The sequence below is a fragment of the Epinephelus moara genome, chromosome 1 (assembly GCF_006386435.1).
Source record: "Epinephelus moara isolate mb chromosome 1, YSFRI_EMoa_1.0, whole genome shotgun sequence".
Lineage (NCBI taxonomy): Eukaryota > Metazoa > Chordata > Actinopteri > Perciformes > Serranidae > Epinephelus > Epinephelus moara.
Genome location: NC_065506.1, coordinates 41,520,898 through 41,547,872, shown reverse-complemented (window position 1 = coordinate 41,547,872; position 26,975 = coordinate 41,520,898). Strand labels below are relative to the sequence as shown.

Sequence of the window (26,975 nt, the reverse complement as noted above, 5' to 3'; positions counted from 1 at the left end):
AACTGAGTTTTATGTTTTATTGATCTGTTTTGTTACAAAGCTGTCCAGGCTTTGTGCTACTTGTGCAATGTTTTTTTTTAAACATATCAGATTCAAACTCTTTCAAACATAATTTCAGGCAGCGGGCACACATGAAGGGAGAGACGGAACATGGGAAGAAAATGAAGAAGCTGTGATGGTTAACGAAACACTGACACATATCTGAGCTGCGTCGACAGCTACAGAAAATAAATTAGCCTATATTCCCGGAAGATTACTATAACAATTTCATTACACACAAAAAAATTCCATGATTTTTCCCAAAACTTTAAATGATCTTTACCAATGCCAGGACCTTTCCAGGCCTGGAAAATGTGATGTCAAAATTCTAGGTTCAAGGTTTTCAGTGGCTGTGGGATCCTGTGTAATGTTATTGGAGAGAAGAAAGAGTACGTAAGCATCTTTTTAATACATTATAATATTAGTTTATCTCTTTTTAATGTGTTAGTCATTGATATTATGCAATATAACAATATTAATATGTTATTTATATATGTTATACTGCAACTCTCACTGATAATAATGTCTATTATAGAGCACTACAGAGTGTTCACATATGATAACAAATATAACCAACAATATTAAAAAGTATATTGGTTTAAAGGTGACTTAAAACATTTTATATTTGAAATAATATAATAATGATGTTTTATTTAAAATAAAACCTCTGATAAAAGCATGATAAACAAATGTTAACACACCAAAATCAATGAGTTCAAATTAAAATATCATTGAGTTTAGGGTTAAATCAAGGTGTCGAAGTTTCAGTTGACTGATCCTGAAGTCAGTGTTGAAACTCTCACAGGTTTACAATGATTTGAATATATTTTATAGTCTCAGAAAACAACCTTGACTTAATTTTATTAAGTACTTTTTACCGAGTGTGACCTCCCTCTCCTGATCCTATACCTTAGTAGATGACAAAATGTCTCCCACTATGTGTTCACTGCTGTGAAGATGTAAATATGGTAGAGCTCTGGTTTCCAACCTAACTGCAGGTCGCTAAAGGGTCACGATGGGTCATGAGGATTATAAAGGGTGTAATAAAACTGTATACAAATATATACGGTAGGCCTATATCTCAGTATTTTATTTATGTCTGTGAGAATAACTAAGTCAAATTGTTGGTTTTAAAGTTCAGATTATTATTCAAGATGTAAACTTTTTTTTACCACTACTGGTGAGCTTTCACTCACTGTTTAACAGCCTCATCTTCCATTAGAGGCAGTTAGCAGAGAGCTAAAAAAAGAAGCCTTTAGCGATGTGTGACTGATAAAAAAATAAAAAGGTACATAATTCAGACACTAAAAAGTCCTTAAAACATCAGGAGAACTCATCTGTTGTGCAATATGTGCAATATTTACAGGAAATAATCTGCTCAAACTCCAAATCTCTCGTTTTACACAAACTTCCTACAGTTGTTGCTTTCACTATTTGGGTTAGTTAGTTATGTCACTTACTCAGGGGGCAGTTTTTTAAAAAATAAAAAGGGGTCCCTTAAGGAAAAAGGTTGGGAACTATGTAGTAGACCAGTGGTTCCCAACTGGACCAGATTTCTCCGTAGTCATTAGTTCAGGGTCCACACAGTTTAATATATTCAGTGTCATATTTGCATTTGGACATGTGGTCGAGTTAGTTTGCTGTCTCTGTCAAGTAGCTGTATGTTCGTCACTCACTCTACAGCAGGAAATGGTGCTTTGAAATAAAAGCAATGTGCCAGATATTCACTGTGCTTCAAAATAAAGTGTGTTTTTTACAAGCTGGACATGTTTGTGTCACTTGCGGTCCATTCAGAATGGACCTGCGACCCACTTTTGGACCACGACCCAGCAGTTTGGAACCACTGTAGCAGACCACTCTGTAGATCAGTGTCTGTGTAAAAACTCACGTCACAGGCTTTGGGGTATGACATGTCCTCCAGTTCATGATGCATGTACTGTTTCATCTGTAAGTGTCATGGAGGACGTCTAATCCATACCTGTGTATGTTAGCAGTATGTATGGAGGAGCAACATGGAGGCTGTGGTGCAGCTCAGCCTGCACTTGGCATGACCATAAACTAAACCAGACGCCTTTAACCAAAGACACTGGCTCACTGCCCTTACTGTATTTGTTTTCATTCTGGAGAGTGGACCAATCCCAGTTTAGACTGGGAGGAGACTACCCGCCTTCATGTTAGACACGCCTCTATGTTCAAGGAACACCGCTTCATACATACACTGTTGTTAGCGACGTAGCCTCTCCGGGCAATTTCATTTTTTGACATTTCCATCCGCGACCACTTCTCGGAACTTCACTTTTCGTCAGGGCCAGGTGAATGCACGAGTAGCGGCTTACTGGTCGGGTCCCGGTACACTGGTGCGTCAAATTGTTGCTGGTGGCAGTCCTGCGAGGTAAGTTAAACTAGTGCTAGCTTGTTAGCCGAGGGTACCCTATACTGATGGGGGTTGGTTGTTGTGCTAACGTGCCATTTAGTTAGCTTCTACATAACCTTGCCGAACATACCAGATAGCGATCTAACACTGGCTGCTTTTATGCGATGACTAAATATTTTACTGTGTTTTCCTCTTCCAACAAAACAACATGTGGGGCTTTCAGTAGCGGCTACGTTAGCTTGCAACGCCGATAAGTTAGTCTAAGTAAGGCTAGCATGCTAATAGCGGCGACCATGAATTAGCTGACATGCTAAAGCTGAGCAGACCTGACAACATGCATTTTTGTTGTTAGTTTGTTCTCGCTGTGTCTAGTTTCACTGCCTGTGTCGGGGATTTTGATCAGACAAACGTTTGTGGTGGGGAGGCGGTTTGTGTGACAGCTAAGTCTTCTGTCCAACTTCTCGCTCAACTTAATGCGACGTTAATGTTATGTGGAAGCTAGTGCTAGCTTGTTAGCTAGCTAGCTAGCTAGCGCTCTTCCTGACCTAACGAGCTAGCCTTAGCAGAATTAATCACAATGTGACTTTATTTAACTACCCTGGTGTAACGGCAGCCCGTGTGTTGTAAACTACAGCAGCCGACTGTGTCTGAAGCTTGGCTGTTTTCTTGTCGGTGTCTTCTACCTAACAGCACGGTAGCCAACACGTTCAGCTCATCTGGATTTTTTTAGTAAGTCCCATTTACTGAGGACGGTCAGCGATGACCCGAGTGACAGACCACCGACACTCGCTGTGTCTTCCTGCCCAAACCAGCCTTTAATCTGCAGGTCGTTAAGGCTAGCTCGCTCGCCACATAACTTCGAGCTAGGAAGAAAGCCAACGTCAGCCATCAGACAAGCGAAAGCGGTCAGCTCACCGAAAACGGATGGCGTTAAGCTCGGTGTTTGGCAGAGAGGGGGAGGGGATGAGGCAGGGCTACAGCGAGCGAGCGAGACAGAGAGAGAGAGAGACAGCGCCTACATGCCTTTAAACTGTAAATGTTAGCTTTTTTGTAGCGCTAGTCGACTAATTTCGCCATCTTTTACTGTCTGTCGTGTTTGCTTCGCGTTTCGGTAAAGAAAATTTGAAGCTGGATGTGCGACAGACTCGATCTCGGCGACTCAAGACCGTTCGCTCAGCCACCGTGTTTTCCGAAACTGGTGGTGCAGGGCAGCGAGGCACAATGTCTGCTCTCCGCTGACCGACTGCAATGACGTTAGTTTAGGGAGCGTCAATAAATTACTCTTCTCTGTGTACACGTGTAGAGTGTGCTGAGAGCAACACAGACAGGGGCCAAATATCTTTATGCAATCTTAAAATTAGATATTTATAATGGTTTTAACTGCTCTTATTTTTAAATGAACGCTTCTCACACACTCGTGTATATTTTGAAAATGTACTTTAATATTTTATTTTATTATGTAGTGTTAAACACTGTAGCATAACGCAAATTTTATTTTTTTTGTGATCAAATTTTTGTTTATTGAAAAACAGGATTATAGCACTGACGAACAGTGTGAGTACAGATGAGAATAATATGCAGCAATTTTCACTCAAGAAAAATAAATATGAATACAATTAAAGGAAAAATAAGTAAATAATCAGGTGAAATAATGACAGAAATTACAAACAAAATAAAATTAAAATGAATGTTAACGCCCCACCCTCCCCTCCCTGGACCCAGGACCCTATCTCCTCTACAGTATCATGCCAAGAGGCTTCGTAGGTTAGTTGAAAGTGACTGTCAAGCCACTATTACTGCCTCTTGTGCTCCGTGGACTTGAGCAGTCGACAACTCCAAATACACAATGTCCAAATATGTCAGAATCCATGCATGGAAAGAAAGTGAATGTGAATGTTTCCAGCGTGTAGCCACCAGTTTCTTTGCTGCTGTTAGGCCAGCTAACAGTGCTCGGTTTTTAATTAGGTTCAGTCACGAGTTGGACAAATCATTCAAAATTAGTGCACTGGGAGACACATTTTATTTCAATTTTAATGTACATTTCCACTTAATTTTATTTATTGCTCTATGTTCACACACTTTCTTTTGTACTCTTATTCGTACTTCTGCCATCTTCTCTATTCTTTACAATGGAGAAACTGTAAAGAAGCATAATTTCCCTTTGGGGATCAGTAAGGTACTTCTGATTCTGATTACACACGCTTTAAATATTTTTTAAATCTATACTATAAAGTTGAGAGATATCCTGGTAAATACAAAAGGTAAAACTGAAAATAGAAAAGTCATATTTCGAACCAAAAAAAGTATCATGGAATTGGGTTATTTGAGCCCTCATGGGTTGGCGGCACTGCAGTGTTGAGCACTGTCGCCCCACTGAAAGAGGGTTCCTGGTTCGAACCCAGAGTTTGAACCACCAGGAACATGTGCTGACACTTTGTATGCAAACTCAGCTCACTGAGTTTGCATGTTCTCCCCGTGTCAGCATGGGTTTTCCCTGGGTTTACTCTGGCTTCCTCCCACAGTCCAAAGACATGCAGGTTAATTGGTGTCTCTAAATTGGCTGTAGATGTGAATGGTTGTCTATCTCTATGTGTCAGCCCTGTGATAGTCTGGTGACCTGTCTAGGGTGTACCCCGCCTCTCGCCCAATGTCAGCTGGGATATGCTCCAGCCCCCCTGCAACTGCTAACAGGATAAGCTGTTACGGAAGATTAATGAATGAATGGGTAGGAAACAGAATCATAAATACTTTGAGTCCAAGTGGAAGTAGTGATTTGTTACAGTTGCTCCAGTTTAAAGAATAGAGAATTATAATGAAAAGGAAGTATGTAAATTTAAGTAATATGATACAATAAAATGGAAATAAATGTGCATTATGCTACAACGTTAACACCAGTACTGAAGATATTAAGAAAAAAAGTTGTGCTACATTACACTGTATGAACTAGTGTTACATTCAGAAATATAAATCATGTACCATGCTATAGTGGTTACTACATTATATACGTCAATAGAATAAAGATGAGAACATTCAAGAGGTGTTAAGAATATTACACAGATGAATGATTGCCCAGAATATTGTGGCAGTTGAATTATGGCACCAATTATTGCATGGTAAAAAATAAAGTAATAATAATAAAATTAGCGGACTGCCCCTGCTTTTTATACCTTACTGAACAAAGATGTGTCTTTTCCAGAGCACTGTCGCACTGTGTTTACTGTGGTGGATATGAAAATATTGTAGACAGCTGTGTAGATCAGTGTCTGTGCATAAACTCATAAACCTGACATGTCCCTTAGTTCACAATGCATACATTATATTAAGTTATCTTTAAGTGGCATGGAAGATGGAAAATCCACATCTTGATAAAATAAGTGTAAACGCCCAACTATAATGTACCAGATGGGCAACATGGAGGCTCTCGTACTGGGTGTTATTTTTTGTAATGTTTCTGCAGTATAATGTGTTGTATTTATGTATCAGTCAATAGTTTCCACTCCCTATTTTCTTTTGTTTACATCTAATTGAGTTAAAAATGATAAATCTAGTACATTTCTGTACAGTCTCTGTACATTATTATGCATTTTAATGTTATTCACTAGGCCACAGCAAGCTTCAAATTATTGTCATATGCACAACTCTTACAGAGAAGCAGTCACTAGCAATGAGAATATAATCTCTTGGGCTCCCGCCAGCAATGCTCACTAAATATGTATTAAAAGAAAATCATGTAAGTAAAGAAAAATCTAGAACATGCAGTAGTGGGAAATTAAAACATAGGGGTGAAATGTAACATATAAAATGATATATGTTTGTAGTCGACAGTTATTGAACAGTGAATAAACTGTAATGTAAATGGAGAAAAATGAAAATATGTATGCATAAAGGGAAGTAAGAAATATATACTGTATATACAGAGATGTAAAACAGGAAGTAAAAGTGTATAAAGGTTAAGGGACACTGTTGTGGCGATGTCCTCAAGAGCTAGAGTTCAAAATTCTTAAGACCTATGGAATAAAGCGTTCCCTGAGCCTCACGCTATGGGACCAAAAGTCATACTTTATCTGTATTACTTAAATTGTATTCAGTTTTGTTCCACCTATTGAAAGATCCTTTAATATCATCAAATGGATTTGCAGAAGAAACAGGAATGTTTAAAAGCACTCTCTAAAAGATGGTGTCCACACCAGCCAGTGCATAAAAAATGTTTTAAACTCAATGTGAGATTTTATATACCATGTTCTTTCCAATTATACATCTCCAGTCACAGCTGTGAGTTCCTCATCCTTACTTTGTAGTGTGAAAAGTGGTAATAAAAACATTTGTCTTGATACAGAGCCTTCAGTTGTACCAAATTATATAATACAACACAGTCGGGAGACACATATGGGAATTAAACACTGTGGTTATTACTCATCTGTTAAGTTACAGATAGCTGGTTACGTCATTGTAGCCTAATGGTAGGAGGAAGAAGCCCCGTAGCAGCCGTGCCTATTACTTGACAGACGGTCCCTAACCAGCTGTAACAGCCATTCTGCTGAACAATGATGGCACGTCTATTTATGGACACGCAATGCTCATGGGCATGAATTTCTCTAACACTAACTTTTTCTTGTCGCCTTTTATTTTGATGCACAAGTTAGTTCCTGCTTTGGTTTTTACTTTTTTTTTCTCGCTTGTAATTTGCATTTTTTTTAAATTCTTTTTTAAACTTGCTACACTTGTAAAACAGGACTCTCACTCATCAGTATGTGTTTACATGTGAAAATATGGTGGAAATAAAGGTTGACATTAAAATGATTACCCAGATTGAAAATATCCAAATGCCACTGTTGTAGCCCGAGGCTGTTCAGCCTAACTACCGGTATTTACACAGACAAGACCTGTCACATTTTTGTCATATTTTAGCTCAGAACTTTTACGATCTATACTTCTGTATCGTTTTTAGAGCCTCTGGTTAAAGACTGACTCTTAAGTTAGTTGGTAAAATTCAACAAATGTCCATGTTTTCTGCCATTAAGCACCTGTGTGATACTTTGGGCAGAGTTTATGGGATTACATTGTAGTGAATCACTTTTCAGTGCTTCCACAGTGACTGTAGAGTTAAATCAACTCCTCTCTGAGACAATCAGCCCAAAAATCTTTTTTTATACACTTTCTACATTTACATCACAATGTGTAGTTTGTTATGTAAGTGTATACGGACCATTTACACTGTTTGCGATGCAGTCGGTACACCTTCAACAAACAATATACTGGGTCACAGCTGAGGAGACAGTGCTTTGGAGTTTTAAAAAAGGTTCAGTTTAAGCACAGTGCAGTCACCATCACACCCTCTTTAATGAGCTAATTTTAAGAGTAACTTGCCAAATGTGTGCATTTATTGTCGTCTAGGCTTTTAATCAGCATTCTGGTTAGATTGACACTGAATAATCAGAGAGAGTGCAGACAAATTAACAAGAACGATCGGCAATTCTCAAACATCAGGGAAGTATGTGTAGGTGTAACTGTGATACTGGATATCAGTGGGAATTAAGCAGGAATAATTTACTTTACTAGGATTGATGTAAAAGCTGACCTCTTTGTATTAAAGTTGATTTGTAAAAGTGTTACTGTCTTCGGCTAGTTCTTGCTAAAGAAATAAGATGCACATTCTTAGAGAATCCTTGATTGGTTTGCTCAGAGACTGATTAAAACCAAACAGCCTGTTTACTTTCCATCTGTCTGTGTCCACTTCAGCTCCGTTGAGTATGCGTGTACAATGAAGAGGCGTGTGGAGGACCAGGAACCAATATTTGCGCCCCAGCAACAGCAAGCACGTCGCCCCCCAGTTCAAGGCATTGCAGACAGCTTCCAGCACCGGGCCCTCGCCCCGGCCCCTACTGTGATAGAGGCAGCTGCAGACAACATGCAGCCATCCACCGGCATCCAGTATTCTCTGCCCCAAGGCTACCAGGTATGATGGCATCAGTGTATTCAACTCGGACAACAGCCTAACAGGCGCAGGAGTGGCTGCTATTTACAGTCAGAAGCCACATTAGAACAAAACCTTTAGAGGATGAAAGACAAGACTTTAGACTTCTGCAGCTTCTTTTCCCCAAAGTTTGGGCCTCATTCACAAATAGTCACACAGAAATGTTCTTACTTTGTGCGTCTGTCATTACAGATGACATCATCACCATAGGAAATGTTTGATTTTAATCTAGTTGTGTGTAAAATCTCAGGGAGCCACCGCAGTGCTCAGAATATAGGTGCATTTTTAGTGCTTCAAAGACAAGTAATAAATAAATTACTGCAGAACTGTAGCACTGATAATAGGTGTAGAAGAACATTTGTTTCCCTCTTGCTGATTATTTTAATACCTTTGTCATGTTGTAGTTTATGTTTTAGTTTAGTATTGTAATTATTACAGTCATTTAGGAGGATAATGGAGCTTTAATTTTATAGCTATTTAATAGGCGACATTTTGTCAATGCATCAGTAAATCAACAGTTTTAAATATTGTTGTTTATTAAAGCATTTTTCAATAATTATAATACGCTACGCCTACATCATTTGTACATGTGCGTGGTCTGAGGCAGTTTTAGAGTACTAACAAATTCAGGTAAATTCAGGAAAACATTGATGAATCCCAGATTTTTACAGATGAACCAAATATTATTAAAGAGTAGATGCAGTTTTAAGATGTACCTTTTATTCAGTGTCATTTTAATAATACATAAAGGACTTTTTGTAACCCCACAGAAAACAAGCTTTATCGATGCTGACATCCAGTAATTTCTTCCCAAAAACACAGGTGCCTACAATGCCTCAGAGCACAAGTGGGCATGGACACGGACATGGACATAACAACGCTGCACCTCATGTTGTTCCCCACGCACACAGCCTGGCAGTTCAGTCCCAGGGCCCTGCAGTGGTCCAAGGTCACGTTCACCCACCTGCACCCATGACTTCAACCCAAGGACAGCAGTTTCAGCGACTGAAGGTACACACACACACACACGCACGCAAAAAAAATGGCTCAGTACCACCCCCTACAAAATTTTGACAACGCAGCCCCCAAAGCTGGTTTGACCGACGTGTACAATACTTGGTAGGCACATGTAACACTCTTAGACGTACAAAAAAGCCTCTTGTACCCATTCTCTAAACCCAACAGGAAGTTGGCCATTTTGAATTTACTCTGCCATTTTTATGTATTGTTGCCCATTCCCAGGGCTCGTTCTTTAACGAACCAGTCCTAGAGATTTTATCCAATTGACTTCAAATGTTGGTCTGTCCCTCCGAGAGGACCTTGAAGAAGAAAAGTTATTACAAGCTTGAGTTTTCGTCAGTCCATGTGGTAATGCCAAGGCGTAAAGCTTGCATGTGTCACCATGAAACAGGAAGTGGTTTGTAACTCCAGCATACACGGTCCAATCTTCCCCAAATTTCACACGATTGATGACAGTCCCGCCCTGAACACATCCATATGCCAATATTTAGTAATGAGTACAGCGCCACCTACTGGCAACAGGAAATGTCATGTTAGGATATTAGTGATATGCCATCTCACTCCTGCGTACAGTGTCCTACTACCTCAAAAATGAACTGTTGTGTCAGCCGGCGTCCTGCCAGCACGCCCGAGTTGGTTACACTTTTTTTGCTCTTTACTTTGTAGGTTGAAGATGCCTTGTCCTATCTGGATCAAGTGAAGCTGCAGTTTGGAAATCAGCCACAAGTTTATAATGATTTCCTTGATATCATGAAAGAGTTCAAGTCACAGAGGTAAGTTCTAAGTTTCTTGGCAACATTTGGGGAAAAATCCATAAGTAATATTTCTTTATAGTCAAGGTTAAACATAAAACACACAGAACAATATCTGTGGACCCAGGTGAAGGTGAATCAGTCGCTAAATTCCTATCTTTCATTCTGTCACTACAGCATAGACACGCCTGGAGTCATCAACCGCGTGTCCCAGCTCTTCAAAGGCCATCCGGACCTCATCATGGGTTTTAACACTTTCCTGCCACCCGGATATAAGATTGAAGTTCAAACTAACGATCTAGTCAACGTGACCACGCCGGGTCAGATCCACTACATCACCCCTCATGGTATTTCTGTTCAGAACATCCCTGTTACTGGAGCGCCCAGCCAAGCTGCGAGCCACAACCAGCACCAGAGTCTGCCACAGGCTGGGCCGCACACCACTACCACCACCACCACCACCAACACCCCGCCCACCCCCACCCAACCTGCTCCAAGTAAAACCAGCAAGGTAGAATACGTGCTTCTATACTGGTCCATATGTTATGTGGTTATAGAGCAAACCCAACTGGTTGTCTTTAATTATTAGATTTGTTTTAGAGATATTGCTAACGTGTTTTTTTTGCACACCAAACTGAATCTTTGCTGAACGAGTGTAATGACATGCTTGTACTCTTTTCTGTCAATCCCTTCAGCCAATTCAGTCTCCAGCCCACACACCCACCAGCCAGCCCAACCCATCCATCCCATCTTACGCCTCACCGCGCTCACCTTCGGTTCAGTCCCACACTCCTGTGAGCAGCACGCCGTCCGGTGGGCCGCCTCTCCAGAACAACCAGCCAGTGGAGTTCAACCACGCTATAAATTATGTCAACAAGATCAAGAACCGCTTCCAGGGTCAGCCTGACATCTACAAAGCCTTCCTGGAAATCCTTCACACATACCAGGTAAGAAAATACACAAAATGATTCAGGCAGTTTATCATAAACAGGGCTGCCGGTACCCAGAAGAAAATGGAATATACCAAGTGTCAATCTCGTGATTGTTTTTTTTTTTATTGATACATTTTCCAGAAGGAGCAACGAAATGCTAAAGAAGCAGGAGGAAACTACACTCCAGCGCTGACTGAGCAGGAGGTCTACACTCAGGTGGCAAGACTCTTCAAGAACCAGGAGGACCTGCTCTCGGAGTTCGGACAGTTCCTTCCAGATGCAAACAGCTCAATGGTGAGTCTCTGTGAACAAACTAAAATGGTTTGTGTTGTGATTGTTCCTGACTGTGTTATGTTAAAAATTTGCAGTCTAATAGTGTTGATGTAAATATAAGTAAATATCACTGAAACAACACAGGAACACATTTTTTTTTAGCAGTGGCTGGTTCGTGACAAAAGCTGACACTAGATATGTTATCTGCCATCAGATCAGCCAATAGCAAAATACAGTTACAATAGCAGGATTTCAGCCAGTAGAGAGCAGTCACTATGCAAATTTATAACACAACATGTAGACCTGAATCCATCAACAACACTACTAAATACCCATATACACTGGTGTAGTCTTTCTTTAATATTTCTTATAATTATTATTACTAATAAGTATTTTAAATTAGGGGTTGTGCTGTTTTTGGTGTCAGTGGTAAGCTGAATGAACTGAAACCACTGCCTAAAAGTTTTCTATATTTATTAAAGGGATAGTTTGAATTTTCTGAAGTGAGGATATATGGGGTACTTATCCAAAGTCAGTATATTAGCTCCAGTAGATTCCTGTCGGCTCGCCCTGGTTTTGGGAAGCAGGTAGGAGTGCCATCTACTTCATACAACCCCACTTTAAAGGATCCGAACTATCTGTTTTAGTGCCCTCACTGCCTCTTATCCTGTCAGGAAAGACTCCGTCTTGTATTTAGCTTCTACAATAGTTGATTATATTTAACCAAAAATTATTTTAATGCTTCCTGCAATTTTTTTGTGACTCGTCTTTGGTGAGGTTATAATGTGTAATGCTCTTCTCAGCTGCTTGGAAAGACCACACCAGACAGGGCAGAGTCAGTGCGCAATGACCACGGCGGCACAGTGAAGAGACCCTTACTGAACAACAAGCAGAGACTGAGCCAGAACGGCCTGCCAATCAGGAGGCCTGCTGGAGTGGGAGCGACACCACCTGTCAAGGTACACACACCTCTACGTTCTGTTCAAATTTATACAGCTGTTCGTTTCTTACTTCTTTACTATAGATGTCAGAAATGCCAATATGCTGCAAAGGCCATTTGTCTCAGTTTATATTAATAAGGTTAAATATTATTAACACCTCACAAATATAGTTCAGCAGCACCTACATAAAGATAGAAGCTATTGTAGTGCTGCTTTAATAGTTTATTTTGGTTTTAACTGCATTTACCAGATAAACTGGTTGTATTTAAATGTACCAGCACCACCAACATTTACCAGTTTTTAAAAATATAAAATTTTGCTGCACCAATCGTGATTTTGTCATGTCCTTAAACCCTCGCAGAAGAAGCCCAAAATATTGGGAAAGGACCATGGCGTGACTGAAGTCGGCAAACACAGCACCAGCACTGAAACTATGTTCTTTGAGAAGGTCAGTGTCGATATGTTCAGCACCAGTGTGTGTTAATTTTAAGTCCCGATGATAACCAGATGTTAATGATACGATGAAATCATCTCAAGGGAGAGTTTGTTCATTAATGTTTGTCACTTCTGAAAACACTTTAACAGGTGAGGAAGGCTCTGCGGAGCTCTGAGGCGTATGACAACTTCCTGCGGTGTCTTCACATTTTCAACCAGGAAGTAATCTCTCGTGCGGAGCTGGTCCAGTTAGTCATACCGTTTCTGGGGTGAGTTAAGTTGTACTATGGAGACATGAAGTACAACTGTGCCAGTGATTTTGCTACTCCTCAGTGTGGGTTAGTGTCAGTATTTAATGAGTATTGTAGTAAAGCAATGTTTTTTTTTTCCTGATATAACATGACCTTGTTGGACAGATTTGGATTTTAATGAAATATAGTTTTGATAAAACTGAAGATAAGATAAAACAACCACCTGGCCGTATCTCTAATTGTTTGTTTCCCGTTCATTGCGCCTCGATCAACAGAAAATTCCCAGAGCTTTTTACATGGTTTAAAAACTTCCTGGGGTACCGAGAGTCGAGTCACGGGGAGTCGAGCCACGCAGAGAGTTTACCCAAGGAGCGTGCAACAGAGGGCATCGCCATGGAGATTGACTACGCTTCCTGCAAGAGGCTGGGGTCCAGCTATAGAGCACTGCCGAAGAGCTACCAGCAGCCCAAGTGCACAGGAAGGACGCCGCTGTGCAGAGAGGTGAGTCAGTGAAGGACACCTGCTTATAAAATGTTATCTTTGTCATGATGACCCGTTTATCCTCTCTCACAGGAAATGCTTTTGAGCTTTTGTTATCAACATTTCCTGGACAACATATACCAGTAAAATGAGAAAGTCGAATTGTCCTGCTGTTTGTGGTTTATGATGTTTGTGCCCGCAGCACGTGACCGCTTTGCAAAAATGACATTTAAATTAAACTTCCTGTCCTCCTGCAGGTTCTCAATGACACGTGGGTGTCGTTTCCATCATGGTCTGAGGATTCTACATTTGTAAGCTCCAAGAAGACTCAATATGAGGAGCACATTTATAGATGTGAGGATGAGCGCTTTGAGGTGAGGAGCACAAAGTCCACTCACACTTCAGAGTAAATATTGAAGGTTCTTGTGTGGTGTGAAGAATATATTATTTCCCTCCAAAGACCAGAGAAAAGCCTTCAAATGAAAACCTAGCTGCCGACACCGGCAGACACAATCAGACATGGATAAACTTATTTGTCAATAATCTCCCCTGCTTTAGCTGGACGTCGTGTTGGAAGCCAACCTTGCCACGATACGAGCCCTGGAGACGGTGCAGCGGAGGCTGTCTCGCATGTCAGCTGAGGAGCAGCTGCGTTTCAAGCTGGACAACACGATGGGCGGCTCCTCAGAGGTCATTCACCGCAAAGCTATCCAGAGGATATATGGAGACAAGGCCCACGACATCATCGACGGGCTCAAGAAAAACCCAGCTGTGTCTGTCCCCATAGTGCTGAAAAGGTTAATAGTCTGATTTTAGTTTCTCATCAGAGCTTTGATAAGATTTGAACACTTCAGGTTGTGCATCACATTTTTTTTATGTTGCTGTTTCAGATTAAAAATGAAGGAGGAGGAGTGGAGAGAAGCACAGAGAGGCTTCAATAAGATCTGGCGGGAGCAGAATGAAAAGTATTACCTGAAGTCACTGGACCATCAAGGCATCAACTTCAAGCAGAATGACACCAAAGTGTTGCGTTCAAAGACCTTACTCAATGAAATTGAGATGCTTTATGATGACGTAAGTTTCTTCTCGACAATAATTTGATTATTTATGAAGGAAAATGTAACTGCTCATTGTGATCGTTGGTTGTTGGTGCTTATTTTGATACAGTAATAGTTTTTACAACACAATTGAGTTTATGTGTTGAAGCTTTAAATTGGACACTAGCTCGTGTAAATTTTTTTGCTCTCGTAGTGATATTGTCAAAATGTAGTCAAATCAACTCCTGTCTGTGTCCCGCAGCGCCAGGAGCGAGCATCAGATGAAACTGCCACACCGCCCCCGAGCGGCCCTCACATGACCGTGACCTATGAAGACAGCCAAATCCTGGAGGATGCTGCCGCCCTCATCATCCACCATGTCAAAAGACAGGTGGGCATCCAGAAAGAAGACAAGTACAAGATCAAACAGATCATCCACCACTTCATCCCTGACCTGCTGTTTGCACGGCGAGGTGAGCTCTCTGATGTGGAGGAGGAGGAAGAAGAGGAGGAAGAAGCCATGGAGATGGATCCAGACGGCCCCAAGAAGCACAATGGCCTGCCAGGCAGCAGCCCATCGAAGTCCAAGCTCCTCTTCAGCAACACTGCAGCACAGAAGCTGCGGGGCACGGACGATGCCTATAACATGCTCTACGTGAACAACTACTGGTACATCTTCCTCCGTCTTCACCACATCCTCTGCTCTCGTTTACTGCGGATCTACGGGCAGGCCGAGAAGCAGATTGAGGAGGATGCCCGTGAGCGAGAGTGGGAGAGAGAAGTGTTGGGGCTCAAGAGGGAGAAAAATGAAAATCCAGCGATCCAGTTGAAGATGAAGGAGCCAAGTAAGTGTGAAAACAAGTGGTTTAAGTTTTGTTAATGTTTAAGTTTTACCATAAAATCTGTCCAGTCCTCATTGTGAGTTAGTCTGGAACCTCTCAGTTCATTTTTAATTTAAGAAGCTTTATTAATTGCTGCAGTTAGAGCAACGTGTGGCACAGCTCTGAGCATCAACAGATTTAAACAAGACTACAGTGTGCAGCTGTTACGGTGTAGCATCGCTACGTGTGTGAACGAGTGTTCATGTTTTTGTCATCAAATTTCGAAAATAGTACTTTAACTTGTCACAATACTATACAATTCCTAACTTCTATACAGTAGCTTTAAAAAATATTGATATTCAAGACCAATTTTTGATACCGCAGGGACAAATTTACACTGAGGGCATACAGGTCAACAATTTTTAATTAAAAGATAACAACATAATATGTCTATAACATGAGAGTGACAACTGTTCCTCTCTTGGTTAGGACTGTACTTAGGACTGGATAGTAGTAAATATTAAGAATTACTCCTCTGGGAATGTCACACGCTCATAAACCGTTTCACACATTCAGAATCTATATGTATTTTTTACATGAGTTTTGCCTCAACAGCGCTCTTCTTTACTTAGCTTGGTTTATGCTCACTATAAGCACTGTTTCCACCAAACACTTTCAGTGTGGTACCTTCAGACATGGTACCTAGACCCTAGCGTTTCCATCGCAAACAATACTGTTAAATGTGTGCGGGGTTGTTGTCACTCACAGCTCCGTCCAGCACTCACTGTATTTCCTCATTATCAGTGACACAGATGGAAGTGTGCACCTTGTTTATCGTCCACAGCACGAGGCTGCACGCTGACATTTTCAGAACAAAATAGCAGCTTTGTGCATTAAGTCCCTCTCAGGCAAGCTCAGGGGTTTAGTGTTGCTGTAGCCCAAAGTTGTCATGTTGAAATTTAAGGTGTGTAGATGGATTCATGTCGTCAACTCATGCATTCAGTAACATTACAAATAAATGTTCCACCTTAAAAGTTGCCAGCAGTCGGTCCAGTGAATTAAGTTATTTTCTCCAACTACAGCTGCTGTGAGAGGCAGCAAAACGTACTTTCAATTTACAACTATAGTTTACTTATATATGTAAGACGTGCCACGGTATGAACAGTGGTTACAAAACCAGCCACAACTCAGCCCTGAGCAGAGTGACCGTCCTCTACTGACCAATCAGACTGCAGTGTTCACAGCTCCACCTTTTAGTACCAGATCTGTGTGCTAGGTACCCCAACAGAGGGGGGACCAAACATGGGGACGGTACGGAACGGTTCCATTGGTACCATCCACAACTTTTCACAGTGGAGATGGAAAAAACATGCACTGAACTGAACTGAACTGTACTGCTCAGTGTAAACAGGGCTTTGGAAATCTGAACTGTAGGTGACCAGAATCATCTACCAGAGGAAATAAAACATGAGCTCACAGATTCATCTGCTCACTAAAATCCTCCGTAACATTGACTTTGATTCCTCTGTACAACCATGGTATAGCGTACTTTATAATATCTCACCATGTAACTCAACACATGTACTTTGTTTCTGCCTGCAGTGGATGTTGATGTCGAGGACTATTACTCAGTGTTTCTGGAAATGGTGCGTAATCTTTTGGATGGGAACATGGAGCCGGCTCAGTACGAGGACTCCCTGAGGGAAATGTTCACTATCCATGCCTACATTGCCTTCACCATGGACAAACTCATCCAGAGCATCGTCCGGCAGGTCAGCTCAAGATTATATCATTTGATTTGATTTATTGATTATAATTGTCATGTCACACAGTGCACAGTGAGCTAAAACAAATGCACATTTGCACGCTAAGAAAAAAAATTGAGATAAACAGAACAAGAGAGGCACAGCGAGACCATAAGGAAACATGTCTGTTGAGTTATTGTTTAGCATGCAGGCCAGCTCCAACATGTACAAAAATAAAATATCTTTAGACTCTGCGATAGATGATCGTCACTTGTTGACACAGATGTTGCATACTGAACTTGTTGCTTCCCACAGCTCCAGCACCTCGTCACCGATGATGTATGTGCGCGCGTAACGGACATGTACCTAAGTGAAAGTGCCAATAAAGCCACGGGGGGCTCGCTGTCCACGCAGACATCCAGGGCCACAGCAGAGGGGGCCTACCAGCGCAAAGCAGAGCAGCTAATGTCCGATGAGAACTGCTTCAAGGTACCGCACGCCCACAGAGTAACAATGATATCGTACAGCAGTCTGAACGACTCAGAACACTTTGTTAATACGTCACTTCCTTCCTTGTTTAGTTGATGTTTATAAAGAGCCGAGGATCAGTCAGTCTGGCCATGGAGCTGCTCGACACAGAAGAGGTGAACTCTGACGAGCCGGCAGAGGCAGAGGTAAGACTCATTACAATGATTTTGTCAGTTGTCAGTTTATTAGGTACATCCTGTGTTACTCAGTACAACGTTCTTGCTAATAATATGACTGCTATGACTGTTTTCTGAGGCAAGAGTTGTTTTATGTGAATGTGTGATAGTTGTGGTATCATAACAGCCTGTCACAGGTTACAGCGTGATGATTAGAGGAGAAATGGCAGAGCATAACAAACTTGTCATGTCGTCACCCCTACTGTATGTTACTGAATATGCAACGCATGTTTATTTTTTCCTGCTCTGTCCTCCACAGAGATGGTCAGACTACGTGGGCAGATACCTGAACTCAGATTCTGCGTCCCCAGAGCTGCGCGAGCATCTGTCCCAGAAGCCGGTGTTCCTCCCCAGGTGAGGCCCCAGCCATGTGTCCCTCTTGTCTGCATACTTTCTGTCCTGAGGCTCTAGTCAGCTGAGCAGCCACTCCACTGTTGACAAGCCAAACCAGCTGCCAAATACAACTCATTTTCAGAGATAGAAAACAGTGGCACTTCTGCACAAGCCTGATGTAGGAAGCTCTTTGTAATCACAAAAAAAATATTTGGTGTAAGAACTCTACCTTTTTAGTGACGGACAAACGAGGTTTATAAAGGTTTGTTAAAAAGAGTAACTCCACAGTAACAGTGAAGTGCTTGCAGTGCCTGAACACCCTCCTGTTTGTAAAGAATCTCATTGGCTGTGAACGTGACTTTTGTTCAGTTTCTGACCTCTGCCTCACGTGGAAGATTGCACTTTACATGGCCATCTTTTTTAAAAAATATGGAATTTATTTATTCATCGATTCAGTTCCTTTTTAATGGGAATTTTATTTATTAATAGTAAGGTTTTTTAAAATGATTTTGGCTTGATCATGGGTTTGAATTTCCACCTCAGCAGACTGCTACGAGTAATCATTTGGTTTGATTATTATTCACGTTGTATGGAATTTAAATGACAATTTTCATTGTGTAACATAAAAGCAAAAGTCGATGAATGCACAAACTGAAAGCAAAACAAATGGGTTCCACATTTTTCGTTTTAATTTGATTTTTTTCTACGATGTCTTTGAGCTGAGTTTGAGAGACTGAAGCTGTTGTGTTGGGCCTGAGAGACTCTGTTAAGAGAGGACAGTGGTTTCCTTTTCTACCTTATCATGCCCTTTGTTTGTGATTGTATTCAGATCAAAGTACCTGTATTTGACTACTGTTTGCAACTGTAAATGCCCAAATGTCCATTTGTTTAAGTCTGTTATACTCAGTGTTATGTTTGTAATAACTTTCGGTGGAAACAGTGCACTCCCTTTGCAACTTTTTGTTGCGGGTGAGGTTTCTTTCCACCGCTTTGACAGAAGTTAGTGCTCATAAGTTTTTAAAAACTCTAGTCAAGCACATTATCTGCAACACTTGTACAGAGGAGTAGGGTTTGTAAATAAAATGATTGTCTAAATTGTCTGTTCATGTTGGTGTATTTCTTTCCCGGCACCTCAGAGCCGTGCATGGAGGCGTGGTTGTGTCTAAAAAAGCTCCAGATGAGTGTTGCACATTGAGCCTGTCTGTCATTGCTTTTTGATGCTTTTTGATTTGATTTGTTCCTTTGAGATGGCTGTCCATTACCATGAACATTTCAAAAGGCTTTTTAAAACACATACACACACACACACACACGCCACACACATACACATACAGAGAAAAATACTGCTCTTAGTTTTATCTAATTTAACCCATTGCATAAATCTGGTACCTGACTATGATTTATCAGTGGGCTCACCCACATCCTGTCCCTTTTTTTCTCATCAAATCTATGAGAGATCAGCAGCACAAGAGGTCAAACGACTTCCTTCTTCACAAAACTCTTCAGTGGCAGTAACAAAAAAAAATAAATTCCAGCAGTTTCTTTTCCAGTTGTGTTGGGTCTTCATCTCATGATCATAACACTCTGTACATTGTTGGTGAAAGTATGTGCACATCAAAGTTCTGAGCTCACATTTTGGATTGGTTTCCTATCAGGCAGCGATTTTCTAGTGTTTGTCTCTAACGGTTTTTTTGACTTGAAATTGGCCTCACTGTCATGTCTTTTAAGTGGAGCCCTGAATGCAAAAATATGCTTCACGGTTTCAGTCCCCGCTCACCTGTACCCTCAGTGGTAAGTACACATTTAAAACTTTCATTCAGGTGGGGTGAATAATTGCTTTTTTTTTTAATTACCTGCACAAAATCAGGATAAATTTCCGATTCAGATATTTGTTTGCCAAGCAGATTTTACATTTGAACTATGTGGCTGTGCAACGGAAGTGCACTGTACAGAAATATCACAACTGCTGCCTCTGCTGCTCTTATAGATCCACATTCCCCTCGAATGATTTGACTCCCTATCTAATTCGGTCACTCGGGTGAGTTGAAATGCATGGGTTTAAGATTAAGTGTTTAAAGGGACAGTCCTCTCAAATTTGACTATGCTGTTTTCAAATTTGCTTAATGTCATGTGTATTGTGCCTGACCACATCTCCTGGGCTTTAAAATCGCACAGTGCATACTGTCAAGTACAAAATTGTGCCATACATAACGTGTTAATAAAACATTTGTACAGATTTTTTTTTTTTTCTTTTACAGAAATTTGTGCGAACTTTCCCTGTAAACGTGATGCACCCTTTTGATGTATGTGTGGAGTAATCAGAATTTCTCTATCATCAGTCCGGGTTACTCACGCGTGTTTATCTGCTTTCAGGAATTTGAGGCGGATCAGGAAGTGCCAGAGAGGATGGGAGCAGCTGCAGCAGGAGAGAATGAACAAGGTCCCCTCGGACAAGTTGCAGGTCGGCAACAGTGAGCTAAAGATGGAATGCATGTTCAAGCTCAACTCCTACAAGATGGTGTACGTCTGCAAGTCAGAGGACTATATGTACAGGCACACGGCACTCACACGGGCTCATCAGGTAAGCACAGGAAAATGTAGTTTGTAGTTGCTTTCCAATAGATGGAGACGCTTAAACGAACACAGTGACTCAGACAGCCTTATATCTTATAGAATACTGTGAGTGGCACTCCTGATGTCATTGTATCCTACACAATACAGTGACAACAAGGTCTTTCTATTCTATTCACCCAGTTAGATGTGAAAATAAACTGGCTCTAAACTTGCCTAATTTAATGTTTATTTAAGTAAAGTGTAGTGGGTTTGGAGATGGCGATTTTGCGCCTGTTTCTGGGCAAACAAAGAGGATCTCACTCTCTGTAGGGAGCCTTTCCATAAGTTGTCATATTATATATTACGTTATACATTGATCAGCCAAAACATTAAAACCGTGACGGGTGAAGTGAGAAACATTTATCATTTTGTTACAGTGAAATGTTCTGCTGGGAAACATTTAGTCACGCCCTCCACCCAAACACCTCTGCCTTATGGCAGCAGCACTCCCTGATGGCAGTAGCCCCCCAGCAGAACAGTGCACCATGCCACACCACAAAAACTGCTCAGGAACGGCCTGAGGAACGTGACAAAAAGCTAAAGGCATTGACCTGGCCTCCAAATTCCTCAGATCCAAATCTGATCGAGCATCCATGGGATGTGCTGATACCTCAGAGGTACACCTAATCCACAGTGGGGCCTCCCTGGATCGGACTTGTCCCTGACATGTCAAGGCACGGACACATGACCTCTGGAGGGTGTCCTGTGGTGTCTGGCACCAGGGTGCTGGCTTCTGATCATTTGAGACCTGTCAGTTGTGAGGTGGGGTACCAGCACTTCCTAAGATGTTCAATCAGATTGGGGTGTGGGAGATTTGGAGGCCAGGTCGACACCTTGAGCTTTTTGTCATGTTCCTCAGGCCATTCCTGAGCAATTTCTGTGGTGTGGCATGGCGCATTGTTCAGCTGGGGGGGGCACTGTCATCAGGGACTACCGTTGCCATGAGGGGGGGTTACTAAGCCCACAGCGGTGTTTGGGTGGGTGGAGGGTGTCGACCAAAGGTCTCCCAGCAGAACATTGCATTGGTTCTGCTGTTTTGGCTGATCGGTGTACGTTATAATAATAATCTGAGCCTGTCAGTGGCAAAAACAAGCACTTTTAACAGAGGCACATTGATGGTGCACATGCCACAAATGGTGACTTGGAGCCTGTTTCACAGCTGTCGTCTCCAGCCCTCTGACTCAATACTAGACCAGTTTCAAAAACTGTTGTTCCCATTCGTCATTTAGACACAAAAACATGTGAATAAGGGTCCAAGTTGAAAAATACCAAGCTTAACATTTAAAGTTAATACAGCTAACAGGAGCCTCCAGCATTTATCCTGTGGTGAAACAGTGCCCCCCAGTGAATATATGGATCTGAGTTCAGCTCAGTAGCCACTAGATGTCACCGCAAGAAGGATGCATCATATTCAAAAGACACATCACGTTTGGTGCCCTCAGAAAAGTGACATTCCCTGGTCCCCAGAGATTTTCTGCCTGTCTTTAGAATCAGTTTTCTACAGTCCAGTGCATCGCTCATTTTGTCTTGACGTTACACTACCTGAATAAATGAGGCGACTCTCTGTAGACATATCTCAGATTTCCCAGTGGCTGAGCTTTGTCGATGTCTCTTTCCAGTCTCAAGAGCGGGTCAACACGCGGCTGCACAGACGCTTTCACACCTGGCTGGACACCTGGGCCAAGGAGCACGTGACCAGCGACATGGCTGCCGACAACCACAAGTGGCTGATGGGAGAAAGACGAGAAGGCCTGTTGCCCTGCACCACCACTTGCAACCCTGAGGTCCTCCATTATATCAACATTAACAAGTACCGGGTGAAGTACAGAACACTGTAGTTTCTGTTTACTGAAAGATAAACTGCAGCAGTGACTGTCTTCACGCAGCAGACCGGCAGTTACTTCATTTACACAGTAGCTTCATGCAGATTTTTACAACCTGCTCTTACTGGATTCCGTTGCCAAAAGTTTTGCAAACGTGTCAGAAGTGATTCAGGAACTTTGTCCAAACTTTTCAAGCGTACTCTGCGAATTTTGTAATATATGTGAAAAAGAGGATTTGCAGGTGTTGCTGTCAGTATATTGAAAACAACCCACCTGTTGCAGAACTCCCACTATTAAAGGGATAGTTCAGATCTTTTAAAGTCGGGGTTGTTTTGGGGGGTTCTTATCCACAGTCAGTTTATTACCTGCAGTAGATTTTAGCTGGCACGCTCTCAGTTGGGAGAAATGTTGAGTGCTGTGAAGGGAGCGGCAACAAAACATATTTTACCACTGAAAAAAATCAGAATCAGTTAAAGTGTACAGTATATCTAGAATATTTTCGCTGCTTTACCAAACAACCAGACCCAGTTTTCTATAGTTAACTGAAGCCGTTATATCACGGTCTTGAAAGTCAGACCCAGACGAGAAAAACAGTGATTTAACATCAGACCCTTTTATGCTGCCTGTTCAAGGTGTGAATATCGCCCCATTATTCTGCCCCGTTCTGTATAAAAGGTATGATTGTGAAATGGAGGGACAGAGTTGTCTCGCCTTTAAGCCATTAGCAGAGGTAGTTACAGCGCCAAATCGACGTTTGTGTAAAAGGAACAGCCGGCAGCACAGGTGTGAAGTTTTGACAAAATGTTGTGTGTGACCCACTGCCAGGAGAGTTAAAAAGCAGCTAAGAGCAGTTAGCAGCTAACTCAAAGACGAAGAACAGCTGCCAAAAGCACTACCAACGCATATGTTATACATCACACTACAGGCCGACGCATTTGTGTTACACGTAGTGCCCGTCATGCCTCTTTTCCAGCTTACATAGGGTGGGAGGCGGGGTACACCCTGGACAGGTCACCAGACTATCAGAGGGCTGACACATAGAGACAGACAACCATTCACACTCACATTCACACCTACGGACAATTTAGAGTCACCAGTTAACCTGCATGTCTTTGGACTGTGGGAGGAAGTACCCAGAGAAAACCCACGCTGACACAGGGAGAACATGCAAACTCTGCACAGAAGGGCTCCCCCACCCCTGGTTCGAACCTGTGAGGCGACAATGCTAACCACTGCCCCACCATGCCGCCTGCTCCCGTGTTCAGTGAGCCAAAATTACTGTTTTTCTCAGCGGAGTCTGGCGGCTTTGACGAGCATAAATGGAGAGCACGTTTTGTTCCTGATCCCCCGTCAACAGCACGTCCCATATTGGCACGCCTGCGTCTCTAAACCGGGAGCGTGCTGACAAGACATTTACTATAGGTAATACTGACTATGCATAAGAACCCAATACAACCCCAGTTACACAGAGAAAACACTCCTGACTGCATCTTCTCTTTGGAGCAAATCCCAGTGTGAACAAACAAACAAATGGTTTAGCATTTCATGACTAAATCCAAACAGTGAAGTAAGGGTTTTTCCAGATCCACGTCATTTTACAGGAAGTAAAAACAAACCTCAGCTTTTCTTTTCAACAGCAACATGTACCTGTTACTTCTGTTACAATGTGTGCTGTCAGACTCGGAGTTTAATCTGGCTTCCAGCTGTAAACTTGTATAGCCTGTGAATGTTTTGGTGGTAAAGGTGCAGTTAGGCACCATATACAGTATACATACATATATATATATATATATTCAACATCTCTGGCGACTGCTGGATAGATGCCTGGCATCAGTACAATGCCAGCGGTGTGTATCGAGTACAGTAATTTATGACCGCCCAAACGCTTTGTGTAAATATGTTGTTTATATCTAGATTTTTTTTTTTATTATTGATGTGTAGCGTACATTAACACACACATAGTATCGATCTTTAGCTAGAGGTGGCAGAGAAAATGCAAGAGTTTAACAGTTTTTTACCAAAGGATGTTTAATTAGAGACCTTTTTCGTTGGTGGTCTGCTGAACGTGTCGTCCCTAAAGTCTGTTTAGTAGAAAAAAGACCCATTTTATACGTGTTTTGACCCCTTTCTGCGCATTTCTACCTTAAAGTCTTTGACATCAGTGTCACTCGTGGTTATAAGATGATTGAATGTAGCTGAGCAGCAACTTCTCCTTTTTCAAAGTACAGTATATGTCCGTTTTTGTTTAATTTCAAAGTACTGAAGTCTTAAACAGTACCATCAACTTTTTCTTGTATTTAAACTTTACCAAATGGTTAGAATCTGTACGACAGGTTCAACGTGTCACCTATAAAAACTGTACATGAGCTGTGTTTATTTTTTATGCCCAGTGTTGGTGACAAACATTGACTGATGTATAGTAGGTCTATACATGAATGTCAGACATGTGACTTGTGTACAGTGTAAGGGTTAAGAGAACAAGCAAGCAATAATAATTCCTTTAGATGCAGTTTATCAAAGCTATCAGTTTGTATTTCTCGCTGAAATACAAATGTGAATGTTGTATTCCCTTTAAGAGAGGGATGTAAACTAAGGATTTTTATCGCCTTTTCCCGTCTGCAGTTTGTTTAATAAAACTGGAATCGGCCCTGTAGATATTGTAGGTAATGTTAGAGGGAGATGGGAAGATATCCATCACACTAAATGCTGTAAAATGTTACACAGTGGAAATCGACAGTTAGCAACAGGCTTTTCTTCACATTAACTTTCGGAAACCAGATATAATTTTTCACATGGATCATAACATGGAAGCAAAAGAAAAAAATAATTAAGGAATCTACCTGACTAAATTTCATCCTCCATTTAAGGCAGAGGTCAGTAACATAACCAGCTACAGACAATCTTGGAACAGTTTATTAACTTGGGTTTTTATTTTTATATTTACTACTGTGTTTAATATGGAAAACCACAGCAAGTCCCGGGGAGACGATTGTACATAAAGACATTGTTTGTACCTTGTTTTAATGTGTCTCTTCTCTTGACTTTTATGATGTTGTACATGAGTGTTAGTATGGTGTTTGGCATTAAACTATCCTTTCAATAGACAGAAACTCAGCTGACCACTTCTTTTATTTGCTGCCATCCTGTTTGTGTCATACAGGCCACGTAGAAGAATACTTCACTCACACAGTGACCCAAAGCGAGGAGCTGTGGACTGTAGTTACTCTGAGTACCATGAATGGGAATGAATTTCAATATAATATATTTGATTAAGGCTTTTTTTGACTTGCTAAATTTGTGGCAAGTCGCTTTTTAGAAATAAAGTTGCAAAGAGACAGAAAAGTTGACAAATCGGGTGAGAAACTTGGCAACACTGTTAACAACAGCAAAACTTTATCATAACATCTGTTCACACACACACAACTCGTGCAGTTTCCCAAACACACAACACTAAAACATTTTGACATACGAGTAGTGCACCTGGGCAAGCACACGCATTTGAACTCTTTTGAATGCACACGCTTTTCTAGTCGCCCTCCTAGTCTGGGTGCGGACTAGCTAGCTACTGAAGATATAGCCGACTGAATGTATACACATGCTGCTTTTGCTTTTTAATGATTATAACAGTGAAACAAAGAGCGACCCTGCTGTACAGGAACCAGTGAAGGGAAGCAGGGAAACTTTGCTGATGTTCAACTAGCTGTGTGTCATCACAGTGTGCGCAGATGAAGGTTGTTTGACAAAAGGCGAAAGGGTCCAGGTGCTGTTCATCTGCACACACTGCGATGCCACACAGCTGGTTCAATATCAGCAAAGTTTCCCTTTATATTCATTGTCTTGTGTGGCGATCAGCAGTGATGTGGTGGTTCACTTTTACACTGTGATCTGTAGCCTATAGTTCGGCTTTAGCTTCTAACTATCTTTGTCTTTTTAACCTGTTGTTGCTGCTGAGTCAGTTTGACATCCTGGATATATCCTTCAAACACAGACTGTAGACCCCTCTGTCTGCTTCTCTCTGGAATCACTCTTTCATTTTTCCTAAAATATGATAATATTTCTTGAGGGAGTGCAGTTAGTTACAGTGTGAACAGTCTGTAACAGGGCAGAAGTGTTTTAAATCACACTGTTTTAGTGAAAACGCATGTGTTTGGAAAGTACTGAACATATGACTGGATAAATGAGACTTTGATTAAACTGCACAAGTTGTGTGAGAGTTTGTAAACAGATCTTTTGATATAATTTTTTGGTCCCCAATGACTTCATTTCATTAAGAATGTTTGTGTTGTTGGATTCTCCGTACACCACAGAGGCATGCAACAAAAGCGAATTCTCTTCAGGAATTAAACGTAACGCAGTGAGTAACTTGACATACAAATGGTCATTTTGTGGGTGAAGTATTCCTTTAAGTCTACATCTGCTGTTTCTTTG

General features: G+C 41.5%; 1 protein-coding gene across 1 annotated transcript; it reads left to right on the top strand.

Annotated features, from left to right (window-relative positions):
* Positions 1–2,224: 2,224 nt before the first annotated feature.
* Positions 2,225–26,830, top strand: LOC126404516 (paired amphipathic helix protein Sin3a-like). Its single transcript, XM_050067829.1, has 21 exons — positions 2,225–2,431; positions 8,153–8,369; positions 9,210–9,398; positions 10,074–10,180; positions 10,337–10,670; positions 10,855–11,106; positions 11,233–11,385; positions 12,168–12,323; positions 12,667–12,753; positions 12,891–13,009; positions 13,267–13,492; positions 13,729–13,845; positions 14,030–14,268; positions 14,362–14,545; positions 14,771–15,353; positions 16,932–17,101; positions 17,390–17,563; positions 17,656–17,748; positions 18,038–18,132; positions 20,485–20,692; positions 22,344–26,830. Exons 2-21 carry the CDS (start codon positions 8,175–8,177, stop codon positions 22,560–22,562), a joined length of 3,900 nt encoding a protein of 1,299 aa, XP_049923786.1. The 5' UTR covers positions 2,225–2,431; positions 8,153–8,174; the 3' UTR covers positions 22,563–26,830.
* The last annotated feature ends 145 nt before the right edge of the window (positions 26,831–26,975 follow it).

Bases quoted from the DNA above. Each gene is read 5' to 3' on its own strand.
- LOC126404516 (XM_050067829.1), top strand. From the start codon at position 8,175: ATGAAGAGGCGTGTGGAGGACCAGGAACCAATATTTGCGCCCCAGCAA. The intron at 10,671-10,854 runs GTAGAATACGTG...CAATCCCTTCAG, and splicing joins CTCCAAGTAAAACCAGCAAG to CCAATTCAGTCTCCAGCCCA. The intron at 13,493-13,728 runs GTGAGTCAGTGA...GTCCTCCTGCAG, and splicing joins GGACGCCGCTGTGCAGAGAG to GTTCTCAATGACACGTGGGT.